The sequence below is a fragment of the Oryctolagus cuniculus genome, chromosome 12 (genome assembly GCF_964237555.1).
Source record: "Oryctolagus cuniculus chromosome 12, mOryCun1.1, whole genome shotgun sequence".
Lineage (NCBI taxonomy): Eukaryota > Metazoa > Chordata > Mammalia > Lagomorpha > Leporidae > Oryctolagus > Oryctolagus cuniculus.
The window spans coordinates 74,168,077-74,194,910 of NC_091443.1; the positions used below are offsets into that span (position 1 = coordinate 74,168,077).

A 26,834-nucleotide genomic window follows, 5' to 3' on the forward strand; every position below is an offset into this window, starting at 1 on the left:
CCGGCCGCAGTGCGCTGGCCGCGGCAGCCATTGGAGGGTGAACCAATGGCAAAGGAAGACCTTTCTCTCTGTCTCTCTCTCTCACTGTCCACTCTGCCTGTCAAAAAGAAAAAAAAAATGGGGCCACCTGATCCTGACTGTGAGCGTCCAGAACTGTGACCCACAATAAACTGTGACCTTCTTTATGAAGGGAGCTGCCTCAGGTGTTTCACTATAGTAATGAAAAATTAATATATAAGATTTTATCAAATGACAAATCATCTCCACCATTACATCCAGTATCAAAGAATGACAGGTCAGTGAGTGTATTTAAACAGCCCAAACCAAGGTAAAACTCTTAACAAACGTTTATTTTTCTTTGACATACGTGTTTCACAACCTGAACATCACACTGCCTTCAGAGAAAGGTGCTTTTATGCCATAATATTTTACTATGTACCGGCCAGGCATTAAACATTCTCATTAACATGATGAGACAATTTGCTGGTAAACATTTAACACAGAGACATTAGTTTCAATATCTCAAGAACATATTTTTGGTCATAACCAAGGAAATACATCAAAATATGACAACATTGGCTAATATTTTACAAGCAAATAATATTTAACTCTGCATAGCTTATACAATAGGCTGTGGCAATAAATAATATCACCAATCTCATCAACTATTAACTGGCCACAAAAAGCCTAACATTCATTTTTAATTGATATGAAATGCTCTATTGGTGTGGTTTCAACATAGCCTTAAACATGGATGTTTAACCCTGAATGCATGAAAAGAAAAAGTACTAAACTAGACTAAGAAGGTATGTTTCAGTTAACTACAAATATGTCATGTTCACATATTACATTCCTAACATGAAGGCAAATATTTAAATAGAAAAACTAGCCGTCCAAAAAAATGTGAATATGCAAATTGTGAGGAAAACATTGCATTTAAATTTGCACTCATTTGCAGGTTACAGTACTAGCTCAGTAGAAACACTAACAGGAAAAATATTCAGCAGGAAACAAGGACAATGGCCTCGGAGCAGAGGCCAGGTCTCGGCGCCCTGCTCCAGGCGGAGGGAGCGGCTCTGAGGTCTGGGTTTCTAACGCCTCAGGACAAGCCTTCACCCAGCCCAGGGGCCACGGGCATGCTTCAGTCGGTGGTAAGAACAGGGAGAAACACCTGAACAGCAACATCCTTACAAAGGTTCTTCTCATTGCTTGAACTTGCTCACTGGCTACCTTGTAATGTTTTCTGAATCAGGTTTACTAGATGTTGCAAAGAAGAGCTACCCTTCATGGGATACAAGGTTGGATGGGTTCTGACGTGTGTCAGCACTCTCACAAGGAGCATGCACAGTCCCTCTGCAGACCCGTGTAGGCAGTGCTCAGTGCAACACCCAGCGGGGTCTGACTCAAGTTCTACAGACTCTCGGTCAGGCTTCCAGTGTGCTAACTGCCCTGAAAGCAGAAATGCCTACGAAGTACTGCAGTTGAAACAGATATAAAAATAAAGGGGCACTATCTCAGTCTATAGGATGTCAAGAATTCTAGGAGGGATGTTAAAAGCACTGGGCAAAACCCTGGTTTTCAGCGTGCCGTCGGCGCCACAGGAGAAGACGCGGCCGCCCTGGCCGATGTCGATCTGCATGACGCCGGCCCCGATGTTTCTGAATATAGACTGCTTCGCGTGCTCGTTCTTAAATGAATGAACCAGCCCGTGGCCTGTGAGTCTCCACACCTAGTTGAAGAATTGTAAGTCAGTAAAGAAATACCCACAGTGAAAACATGGTCCTCACTTCTCCTGTGGCCCAAGTTTCACAGCCCCCTCTTTCCGCAGAGCGCCTCCCCCTGGCAGCCCAGCGCAGTGCCACTCCCGCACGTCACTGTCCTTGCATCTTGCTCGCCCTTGCTTCAAGCTTCCCTCCACCGCCTCCAGCACCCTGCTGCGTGATGGCCGGCCGGCACAGCCCATCTCTGACTCCAGCACTCGGGTTAGCAGGCTTCGTGCTTCTACCCCTCCAGCAGGTGCAGGGTCCTCGATCACTGGAAACCTCACCTCAACCGCCTGAGGGCCAGCACTGAGGGCCCCTAAGGATGGTTCTTAAGAGCCAGACTAGTGCTAGCAAAAACCCCGGTGGTAAGCACGCTCAGGTCCTTGGCTCCTACCAGAGTTCTCTAAAGCTCTCTACCGACGAGAGTGTGCAGGCAGCTGGGTGTTCTGGTTTTCCAGCCCCCACTGTTGAGAAAGAGCCGCCAGCGTCTGCCCAGGGCTTCAGCGCCTGCCTTCACTGTGGATGGTGTCAGCAGAGTGCGCTACTACTGGGTACCTTCCAACCCCCGGTCCCGACTGACTCACCTTTATGTTGCCTTCGGCTGAGCCTGTGGTGAAAAATTCCTCACAGGGATCCAGGGCCAGAGCTTTAATGGCTGAGTCATGAGCCTGGAATGTGTGCAGGAGCTGCCTCTGCCTGATGTCGAAGACGCAGACGTAGCCTTTCCTGCCTCCGGAGATGAGCAGCTGCTGTTTGGGCGCATACTGCAGGACCGTGGCACCGTGATCGTGGCACGTGAACCCTGCACAGGAAGACAACCAACACCGATGTCACAGAGGCACTTGTCTCGAAGGTACGTTTAGGAGAGGACATCAAAAAGTTTATGGAAAGTGGAATTAAAAGGTAAGTTTATTTTGGTGCAAAAAAAAAAAAAACCCTTGAAATCCAAGCATTAGAGTGGTCTCCAGCAAGTTCACGAAGGGCAGTGGCACGGGGCACATGGTTAAGATGATGGTTAAGAGGCCTGCATCTCCCAGCAGTGCCCAGAATGCCTGGCTCCAGCTTCTGGCTAAGGCAGACCATGAATGATGGCTCAAATAACTGGGTTCCTCCACCTACATGGAAGATCCGGATCGAGTTCTGGCTGCCAGTTTTGGCAGGCACGAGAGCAAGGACCAGAATATGTAGGTCTCTGCCTCTCTAATAATGTTGAAAAAATTTAAGAAGTTAATGGAAAATGCGTATTATGAAAAAACTTGCAATCTTGCTTAGTTTGTTTCAGTACAAAAAGTTGAATTCCATTTGAAACTCCCTCATATTTTAAACGGCTGAATTTATGTAATCATATTGACTAAACAAAAATTCCAAGCAACGTCAGGAAAAACAACTATCCATAATCTCAGTAAGAAACAAACACACAGAAAAAGGAAATTTAAACCTCAAGTCCCAAGTTATGCTGCCACGTAAGTATGTAGAAGCAAACATGAGGAGGGCTTTTTAAAGACTTATCTACTTGTTAGAAAAACCTCTCTCTGCCTCTCTAATTTTTTCAATCTGCTGGTTCACTCCCCAGTTGGCTGCAACGGCCAGACCTGCACCTATCTGAAGCCAGGAGCCAGGAGCATCTTCCGGGTCTTGTACCAGGGCCCAAGGACTTGGGCCATCTTCTACTGCTTTCCCAGGCCATAGCAGAGAGCTGGATCCGAAGTGGAGCAACTGGGACTAGAACCGGCGCCCATATGGGATGCCGGCACTGCAGGCAGCAGCTTTACCCACTATGCCACAGCGCTGGCCCCTTATTTACTTATTTGAAAGGACAGAGAGACAGGGATCTTCCATCCCTGGGTCACTCCCCAAGTGGCCACAACAGCCAGGGCTGAGCAGGCTGAGCCAGGAGCCTCTCCCCGGTCTCGCATGTGGGGCAGGCCCATGCACGCGGGCCATATTTGTCACTGCTTTCTGAGGCCCTTGCCAGGGAGCTGGATCCAAAGTGGAGCAGACGGGACAAGGACCGGCACCATATGGGATGCCAGCGCTGCGGGTGCCAGCTTCACCCACTCCGCCACAGCGCTGGCCCTGAGGCCAGGCTTCTTTATGGTGTGGTCATCCCATTATTACCCATTCATGACAGATATCTGCCCCTGCCTAGTGCTGTCCCATACCTAAAACATGGCCAAAAATCTCTTGGGTAGGCATTGATCTCTGGTTGAGACACCTGCATCCCATTTCCAAGGGCCTGGATTTGAGGCCTGGCTCTGCAGCAGACTCTAGTTTGCTGCCACCTGCTGGTGTGTATCCTGAGAGGCAGTGGCGATGGCGCTAGTGGAATCCCTGCCGAGGTGGGAGACCCAAATTGAGCTCAGGTTTGGCTCAGCCCAGCCTCTGTGGCCATCGGGGGAGTAAACCAATGGGTGGGAGCTCAGTCTTCTCTGCCTCTCAAAGGAAAAATAAGTAAAATTTAAAAACTCCTCCTAGGCAGGCAATGTTCAACTACAGTTGCATGAATATTTTCAGTTGTAAGTGAAAAACAGCATTGCTCTGCTACATTTTTTAAGAAAGACATCTTTGAAAATGCACTTCAGCAAATTCAGAGTAGGAAATGTTTCTGTTAGATTTTCATTTAACCCAAACAGAATGGAGCACCCGGGTTACATCTTTATATGGAAGAGATCTTTATATGGAAGATAGTACTTGCCAAATTAGTGTTCCTAACAAAAGGAATAATATTTAAATGGAACTATTTATATCTCTAGCTCTTAGAAAGTTTTGTTTGGGCCGGCGCCGCGGCTCACTAGGCTACTCCTCCGCCTTGCGGTGCCGGCACACCGGATTCTAGCCCCAGTCGGGGTGCTGGATTCTGTCCCGGTTGCCCCTCTTCCAGGCCAGCTCTCTGCTGTGGCCCGGGAGTGCAGTGGAGGATGGCCCAAGTGCTTGGGCCCTGCACCCCATGGGAGACCAGGAGAAGCACCTGGCTCCTGCCATCGGATCAGTGCGGTGCACCAGCCGCGGTGGCCATCGGAGGGTGAACCAACGGCAAAGGAAGACCTTTCTCTCTGTCTCTCTCTCTCTCATTGTCCACTCTGCCTGTCCAAAAAAAAAAAAAAAAAAAAAAAGTTTTGTTTGATGGTTAAGTTTTTAAAAATATGATCTCATTGCTACCAAGCTCAACAAGTCCTCAGCAACTGTCCTCCATGGCTTTGGGGGTGGCAAAACTCCTAAGCTACCTGGACTTCTGTGCCCACAGACTTGCACCTCAGCAAGGCAGACAAACCTTCTAAACTTCTGTTTTTAACCTATGAGTGCACACTCAGGAGATGTACTCACTAAAATAAAGCCAGGAAAGCATTCTTTGATAGTCTATTAAGAACCACAGACCTTAACTTACCATGAATGAGGCTGTTTCCAGGTGATATTAATGTGTCCCAGAGGCAGACGTTTCTATGAAAGAAAACACAGAAATAAAAAAGGACATATAACAAAAACATAAGCAATTGTTCTAAGTTATCACTAGAGGCAAAGTTTATCTTCAAGTATTTTTTCTTATTCAATCTATTTTGTTCACTCACATTTACGGAGCAGGAAGGAGCAGGAGCCGGGGGTCTTTCCCCCTAAGAGCTGACTGTTTCACTCACTGCCACTTCCCCAACCCTGCTACCCACTCCAGGGGACCTGCACCGAGCCTTCCCCAGTGCAAGGGCTGTTCTACCCCAGGGGGCAGACAGCACAGGGAAAGGAGACGCTATTTACGAGCTTGTGAGGTCAAAGAACATGTGGAGAATATGATCAGTGTCAAATGCTTGTTAGTGCCGAAAGAACCTGAAAGTATTAAACACAACGAAAAAGGAGAAAAAGACTGCGTAGCTTTTACCATAAAATTACCATGCTTACTGACATACTACATGAGGAGTGATTTTTGTTTTTCTCTTTTTGGTAAAGAAAACTAAGAATTTTGTAAGGAAGTATTTTTATTCCTAGAGTAGAAAAAAAACACAAAAATATATCCATGCTTACTGCAAGAATACCTTTTTGCCTAACATCTTCCTATTTCTTGTTTTGTTCCTGTCAACCTACCTATTGTCATTGGACTGTCCAGATGTGGCGACCAGACTTGAAGAGGTAATAAATGCAAAGTCACTTGTGGCTTTACTGTGGCACTGCCAACTCTATGGAAAACAAAATGCATCAGGTATTATCTAAGCATCCCACAAAATGCAGCATTTTACAAACATGCAGCTCTGATAGTAACATACTATCTGTAGGAGCTATGAACTGTAAAGAATAAGTGATAGTAAGAATTAACTCATTTGCATATTTTGCTAATATCCTAGTAATTTCTTAAAACTGGAGTTGGTAAAACCATCGAATTAAAGATTTTGTTTTTCAATTATATAAGACCACAAAGTACATGAGCCTATCTAAATGAGCCTATTACATTAAAACTCAATCAATTATAGTACAAACAATTTCTAGTACCTTTAATCAACTTTAGATAATACAATGCAATATGGAATGTTCTTCCACGCCCAGTCTTAGGCTACGGTGTGAGGGCCTTAAGTCACATCACCCCTGTAACTATACACAAACACCCGTGTTCTGTCCCAGCTCCAGGGCTATCAGAAGTGGATATTCGAACAATGGGAAAAACCACTCACTGAGCTTACTTGGGGCTCAGGTGATGGATGGGAATTTGGAGCTGAGGGCCCAAACGGAGGATGTCAGCTTATTTTAAAATGGACATTTTTTCTGTCTAGAATGATAATGGTATAGATATGACTGAAGGTGAAAGAACAGATTCAACACCATGTGCATTGCTGTGAAGGCACTACAGTACAGCCTATACTAACTTACTTAAGAACCTGTGTGTACTCAATAAGAGTTTCCAAGCTTTTGAGTGCTCTGTCTGGACCCTCTCTCTGCTCCAGGTCACAGCCACCAGCACATACCTGTCCTCTGCAGGAGGTGTTTTACTGTGACTTGGGGAAATGGGTGAAGTGGCCCAGTGGGATCAGTTATAGTACAGTGAGCAGAATTGTGGGAGAAACTGGGATGGATGGTCAGACTCTACAAACTTCTGTCATTACCAGTTCAGAGTTTTCCAAAGATAGACATCTAATGAAGACTCTGAAAATTTTCAGATAAAATGGTGGACCCTCAAGGTAAAGAGCAAGATTGTTTTTCCTTTAGGCAGTTTCAGTCAAACACGGGGGTAAGGATGGGCACTACTGCCAGGGTGAGACTGCTGGACAGCCCTGTCCCCTCCCCGACACAACCACCCCCAGAGTCACTGGGGGTGCAAGTGACACTTACCATGTAAGGTTTAGGGTTGGATGCAGTTTGGTTAACTTGCCAGATACTGAGAAAACCCTCTCCATCTGCCACTCCACACTGTAAAAAAGGTGTAAACATGAAACCCAACCTCCCAGGCCAAAGGTGAAAACACCAGGAGAGCAGATCCCCTCAGAGCCACGGAGCCAGCATCCTGCCTAGCGCTCTGCCTGTGTTGCTGTGGTTCCCAGCAGGGTGCAAACACTCAAAATCCTGTCAGCTTTTAACTGCTTTTCTATATTCGCCTCAGTAACGGAATTTAGTAAGAAACTAGAAGGTTTCACTCGCGTACCTGACAGTGCTTACAGGCATCACCCAACTGGACAGGAGGAGTTTTTATTTGTTTGTTTAATTGATCCATAAACAGACTCCACCTGTTTGTTCTATTTACACCCAGCGTCACTGGATTTTTATTTATTAGATGTCATTTTATTAACTTTTACTGCTGAATAACTACAAGGAGTTTTGGCCAACTTTAGTGGTAACTATAAAGGACTAACCTTGTTGCCTTGTGAGTTAAAATATAACCTGGTGACTCTGGCGTTGCCAGCCTGGCGGAAGCACACGAGCTGCTGAGGTCGCGTCCACTCAAACATGCGCACGCTGCCGTCCTGGGCTCCGGTGAGGTCTGAAACACAAGGGGCCGAGGAGGAGCTGCAGAGTCAGAGTCCTGCCATCATCACTAAATCCCCTCCACAGGACAGAGGACACGCGGAAGGCTTCAGTCACTAATAACATACTCACAATATTGATGAACTGGGTGTGAGGTCATTCTCTTAACGTTATGTAGATTCCTTTTCATAAGCTTCAAAAAGGGAATTTTAAAAAAATTCATTTTGACAGTGTCAGAACAACTCTAACTGCAGTATTTATTCTCATGTAACTTACTTCTGAGATAAAGCCTGGCACAATGCCCTAAGCCACTTAGCGCAGAACACGTGTCTGAGCAGGCTGAGGAAGAAGTTACTTTCCTCGTGTAGCCCGAGCATCCGTGGACTGAGAGGTACCACGTAGCTAGAGCAAACGACAAAGGGTCGCTCCTCCACCTGGACACCCCGGGGCCTCTCCGATTCTCGCAAGCACAACATGAAAATGGAACTCTAACCATGGTGACAAGTAAGAACACGACTGACACTTTGAAAGCTGCAGAATCCACACCGATTCCTCACAGACTGCGATCATCCACAAAATGCTAACGGGGGGCGGGGACGGCACCCGCTTGCTAGGGTTGTTAGGAAAAACCAAAGCTGTTATCTATGGGCCACAGCCTCTGTTCTTTAAAAGGGTCATTCCTACGTCCAAGTAACTTCAGTGTTTCTCATGCACAATCATCGCTGAGTCAGCAACATACCACACTCGCTCCAGTGCTGGTCTGTCCACTGCCCAGCCAGGGAAGAGAAGAAGGTGGGTGCACCTGGCTTGCTGGATGGGGGGTTGTGCTGGGCTGATAGAGAGTTGTAGTAGAACCCCGATAATCAATGTCATCTGAGCTGTAAAAAACATGCATGCGTTACCAGGGGCATTCCATTTTCTCTGAACACAAATTCCAGCCAGAGAGCTGCAGGGCTACTCGTAACATGGACTTGACACATTGAGTAAGTGTCCATGAGAAAAGCGTAGGCACAAGTCTCAATCACATTCAGTTTTACTGGTTAATTTTGTCCTCTCAATAAAATAGTCTAATGTTTTGGGAGGAACTTTACTGCTGCACAAGTTGAACAAATAATTACTTTAAGTATTTAACAGATATTCTTTTCATCATATGTAGAAAAATATATGTTGCCTTCAAGTACTGATGTGCCATGTATCAAATTAATACACTTTACAGAAGAAAGCGAGACTCTATAAAGATTTCTTAGGCTAAGGTACTAACTAATTAATCACATAAAAATGTAAAAGTAATTTTTATGATGGACCATGTGATATGACATGATCATACCTACTCTGAAGGGGGATACAGAAGCCTAGTTACTAACAAAAGGCAGAACCCAGCCTCACAAGGGGAGAGGCTGTCAGTGCACCCTTCCCAGCTGAACCATACGTCTAGAATCTGCAGAAATAAAGGGGGACAGGCTGGCGCCACAGCTCACTTGGCTAATCCTCCACCTGCGGCGCCGGCACACCGGGTTCTAGTCCCGATCAGGGTGCCGGATTCTGTCCCGGTTGCTCCTCTTCCAGTCCAGCTCTCTGCTGTGGCCTGGAAGTGCAGTGGAGGATGGCCCAAGTGCTTGGGCCCTGCACCCACATGGGAGACCAGGAGGAAACACCTGGCTCCTGGCTTCAGATCAGTGCAGTGCGCCAGCCACAGCACACCGGCCGAGACGGCCATTTAGGGGTGAACCAACGGCAAAGGAAGACCTTTCTCTCTGTCTCTAACTCTGCCTGTCAAAAAAAAAAAAAAAAAAAAAAAAAAGAAATAAAGGGGGACAAACATGGAGGAGAAACTCCCAAATGAGAAAGTGTCACAAAATGTTCTTGGTGCAGTGTCCATAACGTAAAGGAAAAGTGAAGCTGTCTACATTTTTATCTGGAAAAAAAGTTCATGCATGCCTGGTCACAAAGAAATATGGCAAGATCACTCAGGAAATGTGACTCATTAATATACTAATTAATATATTTGTGCATACAATTATTTTTGGCTTTACTTATCCAGATCACCTGAATTTACTGAAGATTGTTTAATTCCTGACATTTTGGGAGGTTAAATGTCAAAGTGGCAGTTGTTAACATAAACTCAGTGTCAGAGACAATTCTAACATTATGAACAGTTTAAGGAGAGAAGCATGCTTAATTTATTCATTACTGTAGGTAAAGCCTTTTATTGGCAAATAAACTGATTATGTTTATCTCTTACCCAACTGAAGAGAGAGAAATATGTACTCTTCAAAATAATTCAAATCATGTACATACAGTTTAGTAGGAAATTCTTTAAGAGAACTACATTTCAAAACTGACTATGAGACACACCTTTTGGATTCTCTGTCATATTCTTCTCCAATCCATATATATGACTGACAGGCCAGTAGAGAAGTAACATCAAGTTCTTGAACATCATGTGTTGAAGCCAAAACAATTTCATTACTGTTTGCCTGTAATCCAAAGGTGGAGTCAATGTCTTAAGCAATTTCACTAAAAAGAATATTCTTCATAATGTTTCTATAAAGCTTTTACCTTGTTAACAGCAAATGCCATTATCATGTCCGACTCCTTATGAATGACCTTCGCTTTTCCTCCCGGATAGCCCAGGTCAGCTTCAACCTACAAAACATTTGTCCGCTCAAGCTGCTGCAGCATAGCTCTATGCAGAGATATACACATTCCAAAAAATGTATAAGGAGGGTAAGAAGAAAATGTAGCAGCAGTAGCAAAAAAAAAAAAAAAAGGAATAATTTGGTGTGTTGAAAATTAGTTTAAATTCTCTGACATCCTGTAATCACCCCCATTATAAAGATTTTCATTGTGATAACACAAAGGATGGCTAACATGTTTTCAAGAGTAGTTTATAACAGCAATATTATCTTTTAGTTTTCCGATTATCTTTTAGCTCCGAAAGTATATGAACAATCTGCAGTAAGAATGTACATATAGTAAGAGGCAGAGAATGGAGGAAGAAGACAGAGAGAGATAAAGGAGTCACCTATGAGAGGAGGCACTTAAAATGGGATGAAGGCGTAGGAGTGAGGAGAAGCCGGATAGGACAGTTCAAAGGCAGGAGATGGAGAAGAGGGTGCATTGGCTTGGCCTCCGAGGTGACAGGAAGGAAGAGAGAGCCAGAACCAAGAAGAGATGAAACAGCTCTGCTTGAGAACAGACTCCAGAAAATGACAGAAGTGAGGGTAGAACCAGGAAGCATCTCTTACTACACCACTCAGGTGGTCCTGGCGCAGTGAGTTCTCTGATTAGTTAGCCAGCAGGGAAGGCCACGGTTAGTACCAGAGGTGGGGAGGTTAGCTCCTTGAACTTCAGAAATGTACTAAGTACAAGAGCTTGGAATACTACCTTGATGTGGCAATCTTCTGCTACGCAGTTTTGTTTGACCTGCTCCACATGTTCTTCTACAGACTAAACACACCACACCGTCACAAGCACAAAACACATGCATGAAACAAAATGACAGAGAGTGAAGAACTTTATGTTGAAATGGTCACTCCGTTAGAAATGGTAAAAATGGTTGAAAAAAATCAGGGGAAAAACTTGAACCAAATGCTATCAAACACAACATGAAGCCAAAACAGCAAAGTTAATGTGACTTTTACAGAAACATAAATGCTATTTTAAAAGAAAAATCTGTATGCCTGTTATTTAACTTAAAGTTCTTAAAACTGTCATCTGTAAATAAAACTTTTATGAGCAGACATATTCAGTTCTACATAGATCCCTATCCTACAGGGGTGGACTGCAAATACAAATTAAAACTATTTCTAAACACAGACTCAGAGCACTAGTGTTTCTCTCTTGCTCACAAGGCATATGAGTAATCAGATGATGTTTCTCCTTATAAAAAAAATGCTTAAATAAAATGAGGCACAGGAAAGAAATCATACAAATGACGTGCCCCTGGTCGGGGATGGGCCACCCAGGATGACAACGCTCAGAAGTAATATTCCTGCTGTGTGCTGGGAACTTACGAGGGCTGATCAGAGCAGCCAAGTCCTCCGGATACCTGTGAGGTAACTACGTTCCTCTCAGCACAAAGGACCATTTAGATTCTCTGACCAAGCCGTAAGGGACTGCCCCCCAACTCCGCCACCCCTCGCCAGGCTGCTGTCAATGGAGCATCCAAGAAAACCCAAGAGGAGCAGTCACTGCGTGCAGCTGGAAGTCAGAGTGCGGACAGACCTGCTGCCTTCCATCAGCTGAATTCACCACAATTATCAACTTAACAAAAACTTGCTTTGTGCACCATTTTTCTTTAACATATTGAAAAAGTAAAGATATGAACACACCTAAGATTTTAGCATTTCTTGGGAATGTTCTTTAAAAAATTAGCCATCCTCCACTGCCTTTCTGGGCCACAGCAGAGAGCTAGACTGGAAGAGGGGCAACTGGGGCAAACCCGGCACCCATGTGGGATGCCGGCACCACAGGCAGAGGATTAACCAAGTGAGCCACAGCACGGGCCCCAAACCCCTATTTAAAATCTATAAAGTACTATACTATATGGGTAGTTTCAATAAATTTTACATATTTCTGAGTCTGACCAGTTTTTATATTGTTTTAACATAAGCTTTGCCATTTTTAATAATTTTTTTCTTAATAAAACAAGTTTTTCAGATCTTTGAAACTTGGTACAGACACTAAATATCTGTAGCTATTTACATTTAGATTAAAATTAAACAAAACTAAGAACTTAGGCCCTCAGTCGCAGCAGCTACATTTGAAGTGCTCAGTAATCATGTGACTGCTATACTGGACTGCACAAATTTTCATCATCACAGGAAGTATTACTGGTAAGACAGCACTTTCATTCAGGGTTTCAAAAGTTCTTCCACCCGAACTCCCAGCCATGTACTTGCCCTCTCTTAGAGCCCATGAATGCTTGGGCAGCAGTTTGAGCTGTTCAATTTATCAGCCTCACTTCCCTGCTCTTGGGAACCCTCTGCTGGGAGAAAAGTAGAATACAGCTTGGACTTCCTGGTCCCAAGAGCATGGAAACTGACTGGCGGAGAGGCTAAGAGGCACACTAGCGAAGGGGAAAACGATCCCGAAGGGCAAGACAGAGCATAACGCACACAGAAACCAGGACATAGCTGCTTGCCACAACATTCAGAGCCCTGATGGCCCATCCAAACCCACAAAGCTGAGGAACAGTTAAAATATTTCTGGTGGGGGCCGGCATTGGGGCATAGTGGGTAAAGCTGCCGCCTGCAGTGCCAGCATCCCATATGGGCGACTTTTCAAGACCTGGCTGCTCCATTCCCGATCCAGCTCTCTGCTATGGCCTGGGGAAGCAGAGGATGGCCCAAGTCCTTGGGCCCCTGCACCCATGTGGGAGACCTGGATGAAGCTCCTGGCTTCAGGTCGGCACAGCTCTGGCCGTTGTGGCCAACTGGGGAGTGAACCTGCGGATGGAAGACCTCTCTCTCTTGCTCTGCCTCTCCTCTCTCTGTATAACTCTTACTTTCAATTAAATAAACAAATCTTTAAAAAAATATTTCTGGTAAATCATTGAATTTAGTAATTTGAAGAACTAAGCACTCAGAAAATCAACTTGTCAATTGGCTTTCTGTGAATAAGAGCCCTAATTTAGCAAATATCATTTATTATAAATCTGTTTCTCAGATTCTTTTGTAGAAGTTTGAATCCGCATCATTACAGTAAATACTGTACATGGTGGCTTAAACGAAATACAAATAATTTGACTGTGTGATCTTCCTATCAAATATCATCCGTGTCCGTTTTTTACAAAAAGAAAACACAGGGGACTTGTGGCACGGTGGGTCAAGCAATCATCACTTGTGACACCAGCACCCATACTGCATTGATGGCTCAAGCACTGGCTGTTTTGTTTCTGATCACTCCTTGCTAATGCACCTGGCGAGGCAGTGGAAGATGGCCCACATCCTTGGGTCCCTACCACTCGTATGGAGACTAAGATGGAGGTCTTGCTGCCAGGCTTTAGCCTGGCCCATACCTGTGGCCATTTAGGGAATGAACCAAGGAATACAAGACCTCCCTCTCTCTCTCTGTGGCTCTGCTAATTAAATATAAATAAATAAACCAAAGAAGAAAAAATCTAGAGGACTCCAAAGAATTTTTTTTTTTTGGACAGGCAGAGTGGACAGTGAGAGAGAGAGACAGAGAGAAAGGTCTTCTTTGCCGTTGGTTCACCCTCCAATGGCCACCGCGGCTGGTGCACTGTGGCCAGCGCACCACGCTGATCTGAAGGCAGGAGCCAGGTGCTTCTCCTGGTCTCCCATGGGGTGCAGGGCCCAAGCACTTGGGCCATCCTCCACTGCACTCCCGGGCCACAGCAGAGAGCTGGCCTGGAAGAGGGGAAAGTGGGACAGAATCCGGCACCCCGACCAGGACTAGAACCCGGTGTGCCGGCGCCGCTAGGTGGAGGATTAGCCTATTGAGCCGCGGCGCCGGCCCAAAGAATCTTGATAGTTCATTTACCCTACTCCCGCATTTGAAAGCAAATACTTTTTTTCTGTATTGAGAAATGTTTTTATTTTTCAGTTTGAGTTACCTATCTTTTACATAAAAACTACAACATGTTTTCAAGATGAATGGTGGAGATGGCTAGACAATGTGAATTAAGTGTATGATTTTAAAAATCCATGGAGAAAAATATTCACCAGGACTGAGAACTGGCCGCACTCCCCATGCAGCTGAGGGAGGACCGTGTACAAAGCCTGCAGGTCTGGGAAACCCAGAGGCAGCTCCACGTTTTCCTGTGCAAGATGCTGCCACATGGGCTGGGCCTGTTTCCACTTTTCGCAGTGAAATGCAATTCCCGTTTCTCTTCTAGATTGTGTTCACCAAATCTTTCCTTACTCCTGACTCCCCACTCTCAACACTTTCCAAACTGCCCTTTGCTGCATTTAATGGCCAAACAGGCTGAAAGGCTTGCTTTATAAAATTATCCTGGATTTGCTACTTCTGAAGTTCATCCTATTACTTACTAAATATTAAATGAATAAAGTACTTTCAAGATGTTCTATTATATTTTCAATCACACTCATTTTTATAATAAATTCCCTAAACCATCCAGCACAATGTTCATTTCAGGTAAAAGTCCAATGGCAAACACTCACAAAGAAAATAGCAACTTTCACTTGATTACATGTGATTTATCAAGGGATGTTATTTCATTGATAAGAAATGAGAATTTCAAGTTTTATCTTCAAAGAAATTGACTATAGTACACTTGGACTATTACTCAAGATGTATGAAGAAAATAAGTTCCAACCAAAAAGACAATTTCAAAATAAATCAAGCACTACTCAGTTACAAATGTTAAAGCAAAACTGGCAAGAAAATATTTTTCTTAAAATACCTCACTCTGCTTTCTTTTCTTAGTGAAAATGTATCTAATAAATGTCTCTTGAAGGACTTCTTGTTTAACAAGGAAATGCCACAGTCGTTTGACTGGAAGTGCAGAAGAATCCCGGGATCTATTTAAAAAAGAACATAGCACACCATCTCAGTCTTTAGAAAATGTGCTCCATATTGACAGATGCTTTCTTAAAACCTCCACAATCTATTGCAAAGGTAACACCATTACGCTGAGTATGTTTTCTCAATTTATTTAACTTTTAGTTTTTAGTTCTGGAAAGCATTCCTTCATCTAGCAATGAATTCTGTAATTACACTGAATGAACTGGCTGCGCTGAGTGGCAAATGAATTTCTTATTCTCTTTTTAAACCTCACCTAAGATGGTCCTTGGGTGAAAGCATAGCACCAGCGAATAGGAAGCCACAGCACTCAATGCTAGGAACCCAGCAGGCTAAACTGCCTTGCTGCCTTGCAAGACTCCTGACAGCATGGCCTCCTACCTCAAAAGAGGCCTGGACAGGCCCTGGGAAGATGAAAACATCAATAAAACCTTCATGTGTCTACTGTTTTACTAACAAAAAGTGGCATCTTGTTTGTTTATGTAGATTATTTTCCAAAAACAAAAAAATTCTGTAGGAGTTCAGAAAATACCATTAAAGACATTAATAAAGATTTTCCCTTATTATAAAATCAATGCCTTTTGGATTATAGGAAAATCATCTTCTTTCCAGGTTTCTGATCTTTTCCTTAGAGAATACTGCTGGAGAGACTGCACACTCAAAGCTGCACTGTTTTAAAGACTCTTGGCATGCTTTCCCCACTGTCCCAGAAAGTGACACTAAGCTGTGCTCTCAGCAGCACTGTAAGAGCTTTCTTACTTGAATGGAGTATTTTCTGGTTCTAACATTGCTTTATTTCGAAGAATAGCTGGCCCAGCTCCTACTGAAAGGTCCGTTGGATACGTGTTGATATAGTTAGGGGGTGGGCCTTCAAAGTGGTCCATTTTCTCTTGCAGGATCTGTTCCCAGTTCTCCAAGTTCTTAATCACAGCAATACCTAACGGTGATGTCACAGGCAGCTCTAAAAGGTGACAGAATGTCATTTTTATTTTCAGAAAAAGTACTGATCATCATCCACATATTTACACTATCCAAATTCTTAGAGCCAAGATTCTGAAAACACAAATAAATTAAAACGTTAATCTAAGGCTATCTAGATTCTTTTTCATTTTTAAGATTTATTTATTTAAAAGCCAGAGTGCCAGAGGGGGAGAGGCAGGGAGGCTGAGAGAGAGAGAGACAGAGAGAGAGAGAATATCTTTCATCTGCTGGTTCACTCCCCAAATGGCCACAACAGTGGAGCTGGGCCAACTGGAAGCAAGGAGCCAGGAACTCAAGCTGCGTCTCCCATGTGGATGACAGCCTTCCCCTGCCTTCTCTAGCACATTATTAGGGAGCTGGATCAGAAGCAGAGCAGCCAGGCCTCAAATGGGTACTCTGATGTGGGATGCAGCATCTCAAGTGATGGCTTAGCCCACTGAGTCACACACTGGCCCTTGTTTAGATTATTAATGCTTTCAACAAGACAGAAGGCCAGCTTTCTAAATTGAATGGAGAAAATGTCTAGCTTCCTCAGACTGGTTTCCTGTTCTTTTATCCAGTGTTTTTTTCCTTTTCATCTTGGGGATGGGTGGGGCAGGGGAGAACGCATGCTCCCACCTGCAGTTGTACTCCCCAAATTCCCCCCACAATGGTAAGGGCAGTGGAGAGAGATGCTAGTGAAGCCTCCACAAAACACAATCCAGGTCTCCCAGGGGCTGGCAGGAACCCAACTACTCGAGGCATCATCACTGCCCCAGAGCTGGAGGCAGGAGTCTGATGTAGGCACTCTGATGTAAAATGTGAAGTCTCAACAGGTATCTCAGCTGCTAGGCCAAAATGTCTGCCCTCAATCTTCCACAAGACAGTGATTCTTGCTATGAATCAAAACCACAGACTAGAGGCTAAAATAAACAAGACTTCATAAAAATCTCCAATGCAGTATTCTTATAACTACCAGATGGCCCTTTATACAGCTTTTTGTAAAGGGAAACTTGATAGTAATTTGTTGTATTTAATAACATTAATTCTCAAATTCCAAACTCACCAGAGAATTCCAGTCCAGCAATGGGGAAGAAATTCTTGACATTGTGAAGTACTAGTTTAACCATTGTCAAATGCAGGAGAGCCCAGCTGGTCAAAAGAGACAAAAAAAAAAACTCAATTAAAAATTAATTGTGACAGGAGCAGTGATGCTCCCTATCAATTGTTCAGCCCATCTCTAACCAAGAACAAAAGCTGCCACCACCTTTCACTATACAAAGTGGCATCTTTCTATTCTTTGAAAATAAAAGAAATGTATCTATGTGCCACATTTGGAATATCTGAAAACTAACTAGTGAAAAAACACCAGTCATATGGAAGCTAACAGCATACATAGTGTTCTTTTTTTTTTTTTTAAAGATTTATTTTTATTTGAAAGTCAGAGTTACACAGAGAGACAAGAGGCAGAGAAAGAGAGAGGTCTTCCATCCGATGGCTCACTCCCTAGATGGCCACAACGGATGGAGCTGCACCGATCTGAAGCCAGGAGCCAGGAGCTTCTTCCAGGTCTCCCAAGCTTGTACAGGGGCCCAAGGACTTGGGCCATCCTCCACTGCCTTTCCAGGCCATAGCAGAGAGCTGGATTGGAAGTGGAGCAGCCAGGTCATGAACCGGCACCTATATGGGATGCCGGTGCTTCAGGCCAGGGCATTAACCTATTGTGCCACAGTGCCGGCCCCATACATATTGTTCTAATAGCACATCAATACTTGTCTTTTCCTCACTAAGAAAGTTGTGTTTGTAATCTGCATAAAAACTATTCCTTGAAACTGGATGTGAGGAAAATACTCTTTTCTAGAAATTTATCTCAAAGGTACAAAATTTCTAACCTGAAAATATCAGTCAGTTCCCATATAAGCTCATGGTAAAATGTTGCTTAAAATTAATAACATCTGGCCGGTGCCACGGCTCACTTGGCTAATCCTCTACCTGTGGCACCGGCACCCCAGGTTCTAGTCTCAGTTGGGGTGCCGGATTCTGTCCCGGTTGCTCCTCTTCCAGTCCAGCTCTCTGCTGTGGCCCGGGAGTGCAATGGAGGATGGCCCAAGTGCTTGGGCCCTGCACCCACATGGGAGACCAGGAGAAGCACCTGACTCCTGGCTTCGGATCGGCGCAACGTGCTGGCTGCAGCAGCCATTTGGGGGGTGAACTAACGGAAGGAAGACCTTTCTCTCTGTCTCTCTCAGTGTCTAACTCTGCCTGTCAAAAAAAAAAAATTAATAACATCAGAATTTTTTATAAAGGAAAGAAATAAAAGCCGTATTCACCTATAGGAGTTGGGATCTTGGTGCTCCTGTATTTGTGTATCTGAAAAAAAAGCGTCATCATCTTCCTCATCACTATGAATGCTTTCGTCAGAGTCATAGATCACACCACTGTCAGACAAGGGAAGAAAGGGCTGCAATGAAATGTAAGGTTAGTTTTTCAAATGTTATTTTGTACTTAAAATATATAACATATACTATATTTTATAACATATCTGTAACAATATTTTCTTAAAATATATGTTTGTCTAACTTAAAACTGAACACATTAAATGATGTCTCTTGTTCATGCTACTAGACCTAAAAGTCAACATAACCAGGTAAAACTCAGAAAACTAAAATAAGTGGCTAGCTAGACACATGAAAACATAAGTAGTCTCAAAAATCAACAGTTTTCTTCTTACATTATCAACAACAAAAAGTTGGAAAAGTCTAAAGAAAAAGATATACTGAAAAGCATAAAATACCAAAAAACTATGAAAACATAGAGCTACAGTGAAGGAAATTTCAAATCCTTGTATCAAGGGACTGAAATGTATGAAAAACACAATGAGTTACAAGTTATTTTACACAGTTTTAAAGTAACTGCAATAAAAGTCCCCACCGGGATTTTGTTTGCTTTTTTGAGATCTGATCATGATTCAAGTTAATAGACAAGGACAAAAAAGAATAGCTAAGAAATCATTTTAAAACAAGGTACCAGTTCTTAGTGGATATCAAAATAAGTAAGAAGAGTGTAGCCTAGCAATTGACTGATGCAAAAAATAGCCCAATGGTATAAGAGCTAAGACACAGACAGCATTTTAAGTCAGCATAGGTAAAGGGAGGATTACCCAAAGAATCATGCTAAAGCAACCACTAAGCTGTGTGTGTGAGACAGGAGAGATGAAATCTGTTCCTCATTTTATTCTAGATAAATAAGAGAATTAAAAGTTAAGGAGACAGAGAAGGAGGGGAATAAGATAATGAAAAACATACTAATGGAAGACTTTTTATGATAAAAAACGTTATAAATAGTAAAGAAAATAATGGATAGATATGCTTGAATAAGCTTTCAAGAATCTTTGTAGGTCAAAAAAAGCAAACTGGAAAGAGTGTCACAAGAAAAATCAATGATATCCTTAATAAGTAACTCTCAAAAATTAAGGAAAACCATTATAATCTCAAGATAATTCAGTTAAGAATATGAACAATTTCCTCAAGGTGGAAAATCAAATGAAAACATGCACATTAAAATTTCAATGTCATGATAGGAAATAAAAAATTATTTAACCAAAGTAACAAAAAATTATTTATTTTTTTATTTTTTTGACAGGCAGAGTGGACAGTGAGAGACACAGAGAGAAAGGTCTCCCTTTGCCGTTGGTTCACCCTCCAATGGCCGCCGCGCTGCAGCCGGCGCACTGTGCTGATCTGATGGCAGGAGCCAGGTACTTATCCTGGTCTCCCATGGGGTGCAGGGCCCAAGCACTTGGGCCATCCTCCACTGCACTCCCTGGCCACAGCAGAGAGCTGGCCTGGAAGAGGGGCAACCGGGACAGAATCCGGCACCCCGACCGGGACTAGAACCGGGTGTGCCGGCGCTGCAAGGTGGAGGATTAGCCTAGTGAGCCGTGGCGCCAGCCCAAAAAATTTTTTAAAAGTACTTAATGCTGATGAGGGTAGGGACAAGTGTACTCTCTCATCAGTCTAAAGAGAATATAAATTAGCAATCTGGAAAACAATCTGGTAATGTGTATCAAAAGCCCTATTTAGATTTACACACTTTAGCCCAGCACCACTTAATAAAACGATCTGATTATGAACAAGGTTTATCTTGGCAGATATTAATTTCACAAACAGCAAATCACCACTTTGTAAACTGAAATATTCATCAAAACAAACAGCTAAATGTTCAACAGAAATTATGCCCACAGAGAAACAATGACCAACCCAATGAGCACCTCCTCCATCTGACAGAGGTTGTTTAACATTTCCCACAGAAAGGATCCAAGGTCTTTGGAAACATGGTTGCACCCAGACTTGGGCAGGAAATATGCATGATTAGTATAGAACAACTCATCCTAGAATGCAAGAAAATTCAAAGGCTGGTAGCACAGTTTAAAAAAAAATTAGGGAGCCAACTGGAAGGGGTCCTCACTGGTAAAGATCGACAATCTGAACAGAAACAGAATAACTGCAGTGGAATGAAACACAGCACACAAAACAAGTCTGAATCTGTAAGATCATAACCAGCATAGAGCAAAATATAATTCACTGGATTCCCCTGAAGGATGCTGGGGAATAGACTTTTCAGTTTAAATACAGGTTCATGAAAGCAAGGAACAGAAGTATCCACCTTGTCTTTCCTACTCAAAAAGACTTCGGGGTCACCAAATAGCTTGATGCAGAAGCATCTTCCAACAAATAAGTGATCAGTAAATAATCAGATTACATTATCAGAATTTAAAACTCCCACTGAAATGCTGGAGGTAGGCAAAGATTATCAACCAACAAATTCTCAGGGGACAAGAAAAGGGGGCATTAAGTTTAAAAGGAAAGAGAGGAAGGTAGAACCTCCAGATTAACAGTTTTTTGTTTTTTTGTTTTTTTGTTTTTTTGTTTTTAATTTATTTGACAGGTAGAGAGAGAGAGACGGAGACAAGGTGTTGTGCCAATCCAAAACCAGGAGCCTGGTGCTTCCTCCTGGTCTCCCATGCAGGTGCAGGGGCCCAAGCATTTGGGCCATTCTCCATTGCCCTCCCGGGCCACAGCAGAGAGCTGGACTGGAAGAGGAGCAACTGGGACAGAATCCGGCGCCCATATAGGATACCGGCACCGCAGGCAGAGGATTAACCAAGTGAGCCATGGCGCCGGCCTGGCTGGGCTCCTCTTCCAATCCAGCACTCTGCTGTGGCCTGGAAGGGCAGTGGAGGATGGCCCAAGCGCTTGGGCCCCTGCACCTGCATGGGAGACCAGGAGAAAGCACCTGGCTTCTGGCTTCGGATCGGTGCAGCGCCAGCCGTGGTGGCCATTTGGGGGGTGAACCAAAGGAAGAAAGACCTTTGTCTCTGTCTCTCTCTCTAACTCTGTCAAAAAAAAAAAAAAAAAAAAAAAAAAAAAAGACATAACAGCCAACACTTGTTGTGAATCCTCATTTAAACAAATCAGTTTAAAGGAACTTTTGAGACACAGGTGGGAAAATGTGAGTACTGGAATACCTGATAGGATATTCAAGAATTGTGGGTCGGAAAGAGACAAACAATGCTAGTGTCATTCTGCTCAAAAATCCTTTCTTTGAAACAAATACTAAGATATTTATGACTAAAATTTCATAACACCTAGATCTGCTTCCAAACCGTCTAGGGAGTGGGTACAGGTATAAATGAAGCAAGACTGCACAAGAACTGACACTTTCTGAAGCTAGATGATGTAAGGATTCCTTTTCTATTCTATTCTTTCTCCTTTGGAGTATGTTCAAGGTTTCTATAACAAAAGCTTTTAAATTTTTAAAATTTACCTTCATTTTAGTTGAAACACACACACACAGAAAAAGAGAGCAAGAGAGAGAGAGATAGAGAAAAAAAATAAACCCATCTGCTGGTTCATCCCCCAAATGCCAGCAACAGCCAGGCCTGAACCAGGCCATAGCCGGGACCCAAGAACTTGATATGGATCTCCCACTCGGTGGCAGGGTCCCAACTACTTGAGCCTTCGCAGAGTGTGCATTAGCAGAGTGTGCATTAGCAGGAAGCTGGACTGGACGTGCAGCTGGGGCTCAAACTCAGGTACTCTGACATGGAAGGTCCCAAGCTGTGTCTTCACTCAACGTTTACAAACGTCTGTCCCAATAAAAATCTTCTAAAATGACAGCTCTATGAATTGTTAATGGTGTGAGGAGCTGCTTACCTTATAATGTTAACTGGAAACAGCAAATACAGAACTAAATAATCTAATCCAATTACATACATTTTAAAAAAACTGAGCAAAAAAAGAAAAGAAGCAAATTTGGTTGGATAGGTAAGAGGTATTTTCTTTCTTTATACTTTTTTGCATTTTCCAAAAATTCAAAACTTTATATAAATCAAGGGGAAGTATTTTATTTATTTGAAAAGTAGAGTTACAGAGAAGAGAAAGAGGGAAAGAGAGAGATCTTCCATCCGCTGGTTCATCCCCCAAATGGCCTCCTGGGCTGGTCTGAAGCCAGGAGCCTGGAGCTTCTTCCAGGTCTCCCATGTGGGTGCAGGGGCTCAAAGACTTAGGCCATCTTCCGCTGTTTTCCCAGGCCATTAGCAGGAAGCTGTATAGGAAGTAGAGCAGCCGGGACTAGAACCGGCGCCCACATGGGATGCTGGCACAGCAGGCGACAGCCTTATCCACCACACCACCACTTTGGCCCAGGGGAAGTATTTTTGAAATAACTTTTTTTTTTTTTTTAAACAGAGTTACAGAGAGAGGTACACACACAGAGAGAGGTCTTCCATCTGCTGGTTCACTCCCCAGATAGCCACAATGGCTGGAGCTGCGCCAATCTGAAGCCAGGAGCCAGGAGCTTCTTCCAGGTCTCCCACATGGGTGCAGGGGCCCAAGGACTTGGGCCATCTTCTATTGCTTTCCCAGGCCATAGCAGAGAGCTGGATCAGAAGAGGAGCAGCCGGGACTAGAACCGGTGCCCATGTGGGATGCTGACGCTTCAGCCAGGGCTTTAACCGGCTGTGCCACAGCGTCAGCCCCTGAAATAACAACTTTTTTTTTTTTTTTTTTTGACAGGCAGAGTGGACAGTGAGAGAGACAGAGAGAGAGAAAGGTCTTCCTTTACCGTTGGTTCACCTCCCAAAGGCCGCTGTAGCCAGCGCACCACGCTGATCCGAAGCCAGGAGCCAGGTGCTTCTCCTGGTCTCCCATGCGGGTGCAGGGCCCAAGCACTTGGGCCATCCTCCACTGCACTCCCGGGCCACAGCACAGAGCTGGCCTGGAAGAGGAGCAACTGGGACAGAATCTGGCACCCCAACCAGGACTAGAACCCGGTGTGCCGGCACTGCAGGCGGAGGATTAGCCTATGAGCCGCGGCTCTGGCCTGAAATAACAACTTTCAATAACCACTTTCAAATCTTGAGGCTATCATTCACATTAATGATACAAGGGACTTTCAGAATGGCAAAGAAAAATTTCAAGTTAGAAAGGTAGTAAAGGGGCTAGGGCTGTGGCACAGTAGGTTAAACTTCCACCTGTGGCACTGGCATCCCACATGGCGGCCAGTTCAAATCTTGGATGCTTCACTTCTGATCCAGCTCCCTGCTGGTGATCTGGGAAAGAGTGGAAGACTGTCCAAGTGCCTGGGCCCCTGCATCCATGTGGGAGACCTGGAAGAAGCATCTGGCTTTGGATGGGCCCAGCTCCAACCATCGCAGCCATTTGGAGAGTGAAACAGCAGATGGGAAGACCTCTCTTTCTGTCTCTCCCTCTTTCTCTCTAACTCTGCCTCTCAAATAAATAAATGCATCTTAAAAAAAAGAAAGAAAGGTAGGCATGGATTTGGCATGGCATAGCAGGTTAAGCTGCTGCCTACAACACCGACATCCCATGTGGACAGAGGTTCAAGTCCCAGCTGCTCCACTTTCATTATAGCTCTCTGCTTGGAAAACCTCACTGGACAGCCCAAGTGCTTGATCTCCCTGCACCCACATGAGAGATGTGGATGAAGCTCCTGGTTCCTTGCTTTATCCTGGCCCAGTCCTGGTTGTTGAGGCCATTGAGGGAGTGAACCAGCAGATGGAGGACCTCTTTGTCTGTCTCTCCCTATCTGCAGCTCTGCCTTTCAATAAATAAATCTTTAAAAAAAAAAAAAAAAAGGCATGGGAACTAGCTTATTTAACTGTGCACTAATGAATGATGGCTCTGAAGAAAGCATCCTTAGGCAATTTCTTCTTGGTGGGAACATTATACAGCATTTTCAAAATGAGATGGTAGGGGCCAGTGCTGTGTCGTGGTAGGCTAAGCCTCCGCCTGCAGCATCCACATCCCATATAAACACCAGTTGGTGTCCCGGCTGTTCCATTTCTGATCCAGCTCTCTGCTTATGGTCTGGGAAAGCAGTGGTAGATAGCCCAAGTGCTTGGGCCCCTGAACCATGTGGGAGACCCAGAAGACACTCTCGGCTTCAGATCAGCTCAGCTCTGGTCATTGTGGCCACTTGAAGAGTGAACCAGAGGATGGAAGACCTCTCTCTCTGTCTCTTCCCCTCTCTGTCTGTAACTCTACCTCTCCAATAAGTAAATAAATAAAATCTCTTAAAAAATAAAATAAAATGAGATGGATACAATGTCACTAGGGAATACAATCTTACAGGATCACCAGCCCATATGTGGTCTAATGTTGATGGAAACATTCTTAAGTGGCACATGCTTGTATAAGAATAATTCAAAAAGTTCATGGAAAATGGAATTAAAAGGTAAGTTTATTTTGGAATACAAAACTGAAATTTCTGCATTGTTTTTTCATAATATACATTTTTCCTGAACTCTGAATACTCTTTGAATTTTTTTTTTTTTTTAAAAAGACTTACTGTTGAGCGAGAGGGCGAGAGAGTGAGAGAGAGAGCAATCAGGAGAGACAGAGCACGTGTGCTGCAAGCAGTCCTGTGATACACCTGCTGGGGGGCAGGGAAGTAGGAGCAGCGATCCCATTAGGGTGGGGGTGGAGCTGACCCCTGTGGTTGAGCTACAGGGCTTAGGACCAAAGCTTACTGTGTAAGGTGGCCACGAGGCCAGATCCTAAGATGGTGTCCGGAACGTAGATGGTGCCAAAGATAGGATGGCACCATCTTACTAACATTCCCCTCTTTTGTTTTTTACAAAGCAAGAGTTGTATAGGATTACATCAACCCCCAAAGTCCAGGAGGGGTGGAAGAATGATGATCTGTCTTTAGAGCTACTTCCTGCTGACATGAGGGCGACGCAATACTCTCTGTTGGCATGGGGCAATGTCTCAAGCCGCTGTTTCCTAGGTGGGGAGCCGAGTACATCCCTGTAGCAGCATTTGGCTGACCGCCTGGTTGGTGAAGGCTTTGGTTCATTCCATTATCACCTCCTGTAAACACTCGGGATTTGAAAGGCCAGTGTGTGCATATGGAGATCACAGAGCGTTTTGTGGTGTGTGTTTTGTGACTGGCAGAAATCCAGGATCCCAAAGCAGCTTAGATCCCCAAAGGGAAAGTAAAATCGATGAGAGAACCTTGAACTTTTTAACAATACATTAATTTCCTGGTTTATTCACCAAACAGAATTAAATGCAATTCATGAGCAGCCTCAACTGACACATTAGAATGATCCTGGAAGTATGGAATGGAATCCTAGATAGAGTATAAGCCTGGAAATTTGCACTCACAATCTACTTAAGCCAGTGGTTCTCAAAAGTGAGCACATGTTAGGAATGCCAAGTGTGCTCAATAAAATGGATTGTTATCCTCATTTGCAGATTTCTGATTGAGTAGGTCTGAGGCAGGACCCAAGAATGTACATTTCTCACAAGTTCCCAGCAGATGCTGCTGCCGCTGACACTATACTTTGAGAACCCCCAGCACAATCAACCAACATTTTCAGAGAGCAACATAAAGCATCAAACCGTCCTGGAAAGATCTGTAAAGATTAACTTAGCCTACCAAAACCACTGTGGGATCAGCACCTCAAGAACCTTAAGATGAGATCTAACAAAAATGTTACAATGAGAAGAACCATGACAGGTGAGGTTTCCCCTCTGGGCACACACAGCAGGGAGACAACAGCGTCAGTGTGTGTAAAAAGGGAGATGTGCCAAGAGAATGAAGGTGACAGCTGGAGAAAGCAAAGTGTAGAAACACAAGTATTAGCATGCACCACGCCTGCCAGAAGATGGGCTGCAATGGATACAACCACCATGACTTTTCTGATCCCCAGAGAAGTTTTCTCCGCTCCAGGGAAAGAAAGAATGTCATAGGACCTCATCAAAGCCTGATGAAACCTTCACATGTCCATCCATATCCTGCTCTGATTCCATGATGACCAAGGAAACCACTGAGAATCAGATGACAGGAGCCTGGAGGCAGACACCAGCATCACAGACACGAGAGTAAGATGACACTTATCACAGGTGAATAATCTGACTTCTGGTTTATACCTACTTCCCAAAGGGTTTTCCTTTGTCTCATCTTTTATCAAGTATCTGATCAACCCTGCCTTTACTATGACTATCAGTTTCTGGACTTGAGAGATGAGCTGTCTAACCTCTGGTGATTCAATCCGAAAGCTACCCCATCAGTCCTGTGATACAGACACAGAATTACTAAAACAGGCACACTGTAAGCCTGCAATTCTCACACCCT

The 26,834-nt window shown here is 44.0% G+C and overlaps 1 protein-coding gene across 4 annotated transcripts in view; it reads right to left on the bottom strand.

Annotated features, from left to right (window-relative positions):
* Nucleotides 1-329: 329 nt before the first annotated feature.
* DMXL2 (Dmx like 2) overlaps nucleotides 330-26,834 on the bottom strand; it is a 167,765-nt gene continuing 141,260 nt past the window's right edge. For 2 of the 4 annotated variants that reach the window (XM_051821996.2, XM_051821995.2), the window contains exons 30-44: nucleotides 18,500-18,630; nucleotides 17,236-17,321; nucleotides 15,969-16,170; nucleotides 15,091-15,208; nucleotides 11,088-11,150; nucleotides 10,260-10,346; nucleotides 10,056-10,177; nucleotides 8,440-8,578; nucleotides 7,833-7,893; nucleotides 7,589-7,716; nucleotides 7,071-7,148; nucleotides 5,835-5,926; nucleotides 5,149-5,201; nucleotides 2,348-2,565; nucleotides 330-1,729 (exon numbers count right to left, since the gene is read on the bottom strand). In XM_051821996.2, coding sequence (XP_051677956.2) covers nucleotides 1,520-1,729; nucleotides 2,348-2,565; nucleotides 5,149-5,201; nucleotides 5,835-5,926; nucleotides 7,071-7,148; nucleotides 7,589-7,716; nucleotides 7,833-7,893; nucleotides 8,440-8,578; nucleotides 10,056-10,177; nucleotides 10,260-10,346; nucleotides 11,088-11,150; nucleotides 15,091-15,208; nucleotides 15,969-16,170; nucleotides 17,236-17,321; nucleotides 18,500-18,630 — 1,788 coding nt within the window. In that variant the 3' untranslated portion in view covers nucleotides 330-1,519. The remainder of the gene's footprint in view (nucleotides 1,730-2,347; nucleotides 2,566-5,148; nucleotides 5,202-5,834; nucleotides 5,927-7,070; nucleotides 7,149-7,588; nucleotides 7,717-7,832; nucleotides 7,894-8,439; nucleotides 8,579-10,055; nucleotides 10,178-10,259; nucleotides 10,347-11,087; nucleotides 11,151-15,090; nucleotides 15,209-15,968; nucleotides 16,171-17,235; nucleotides 17,322-18,499; nucleotides 18,631-26,834) is intronic. The other 2 variants (XM_008269002.4, XM_051821997.2) reach the window with 1 other exon arrangement.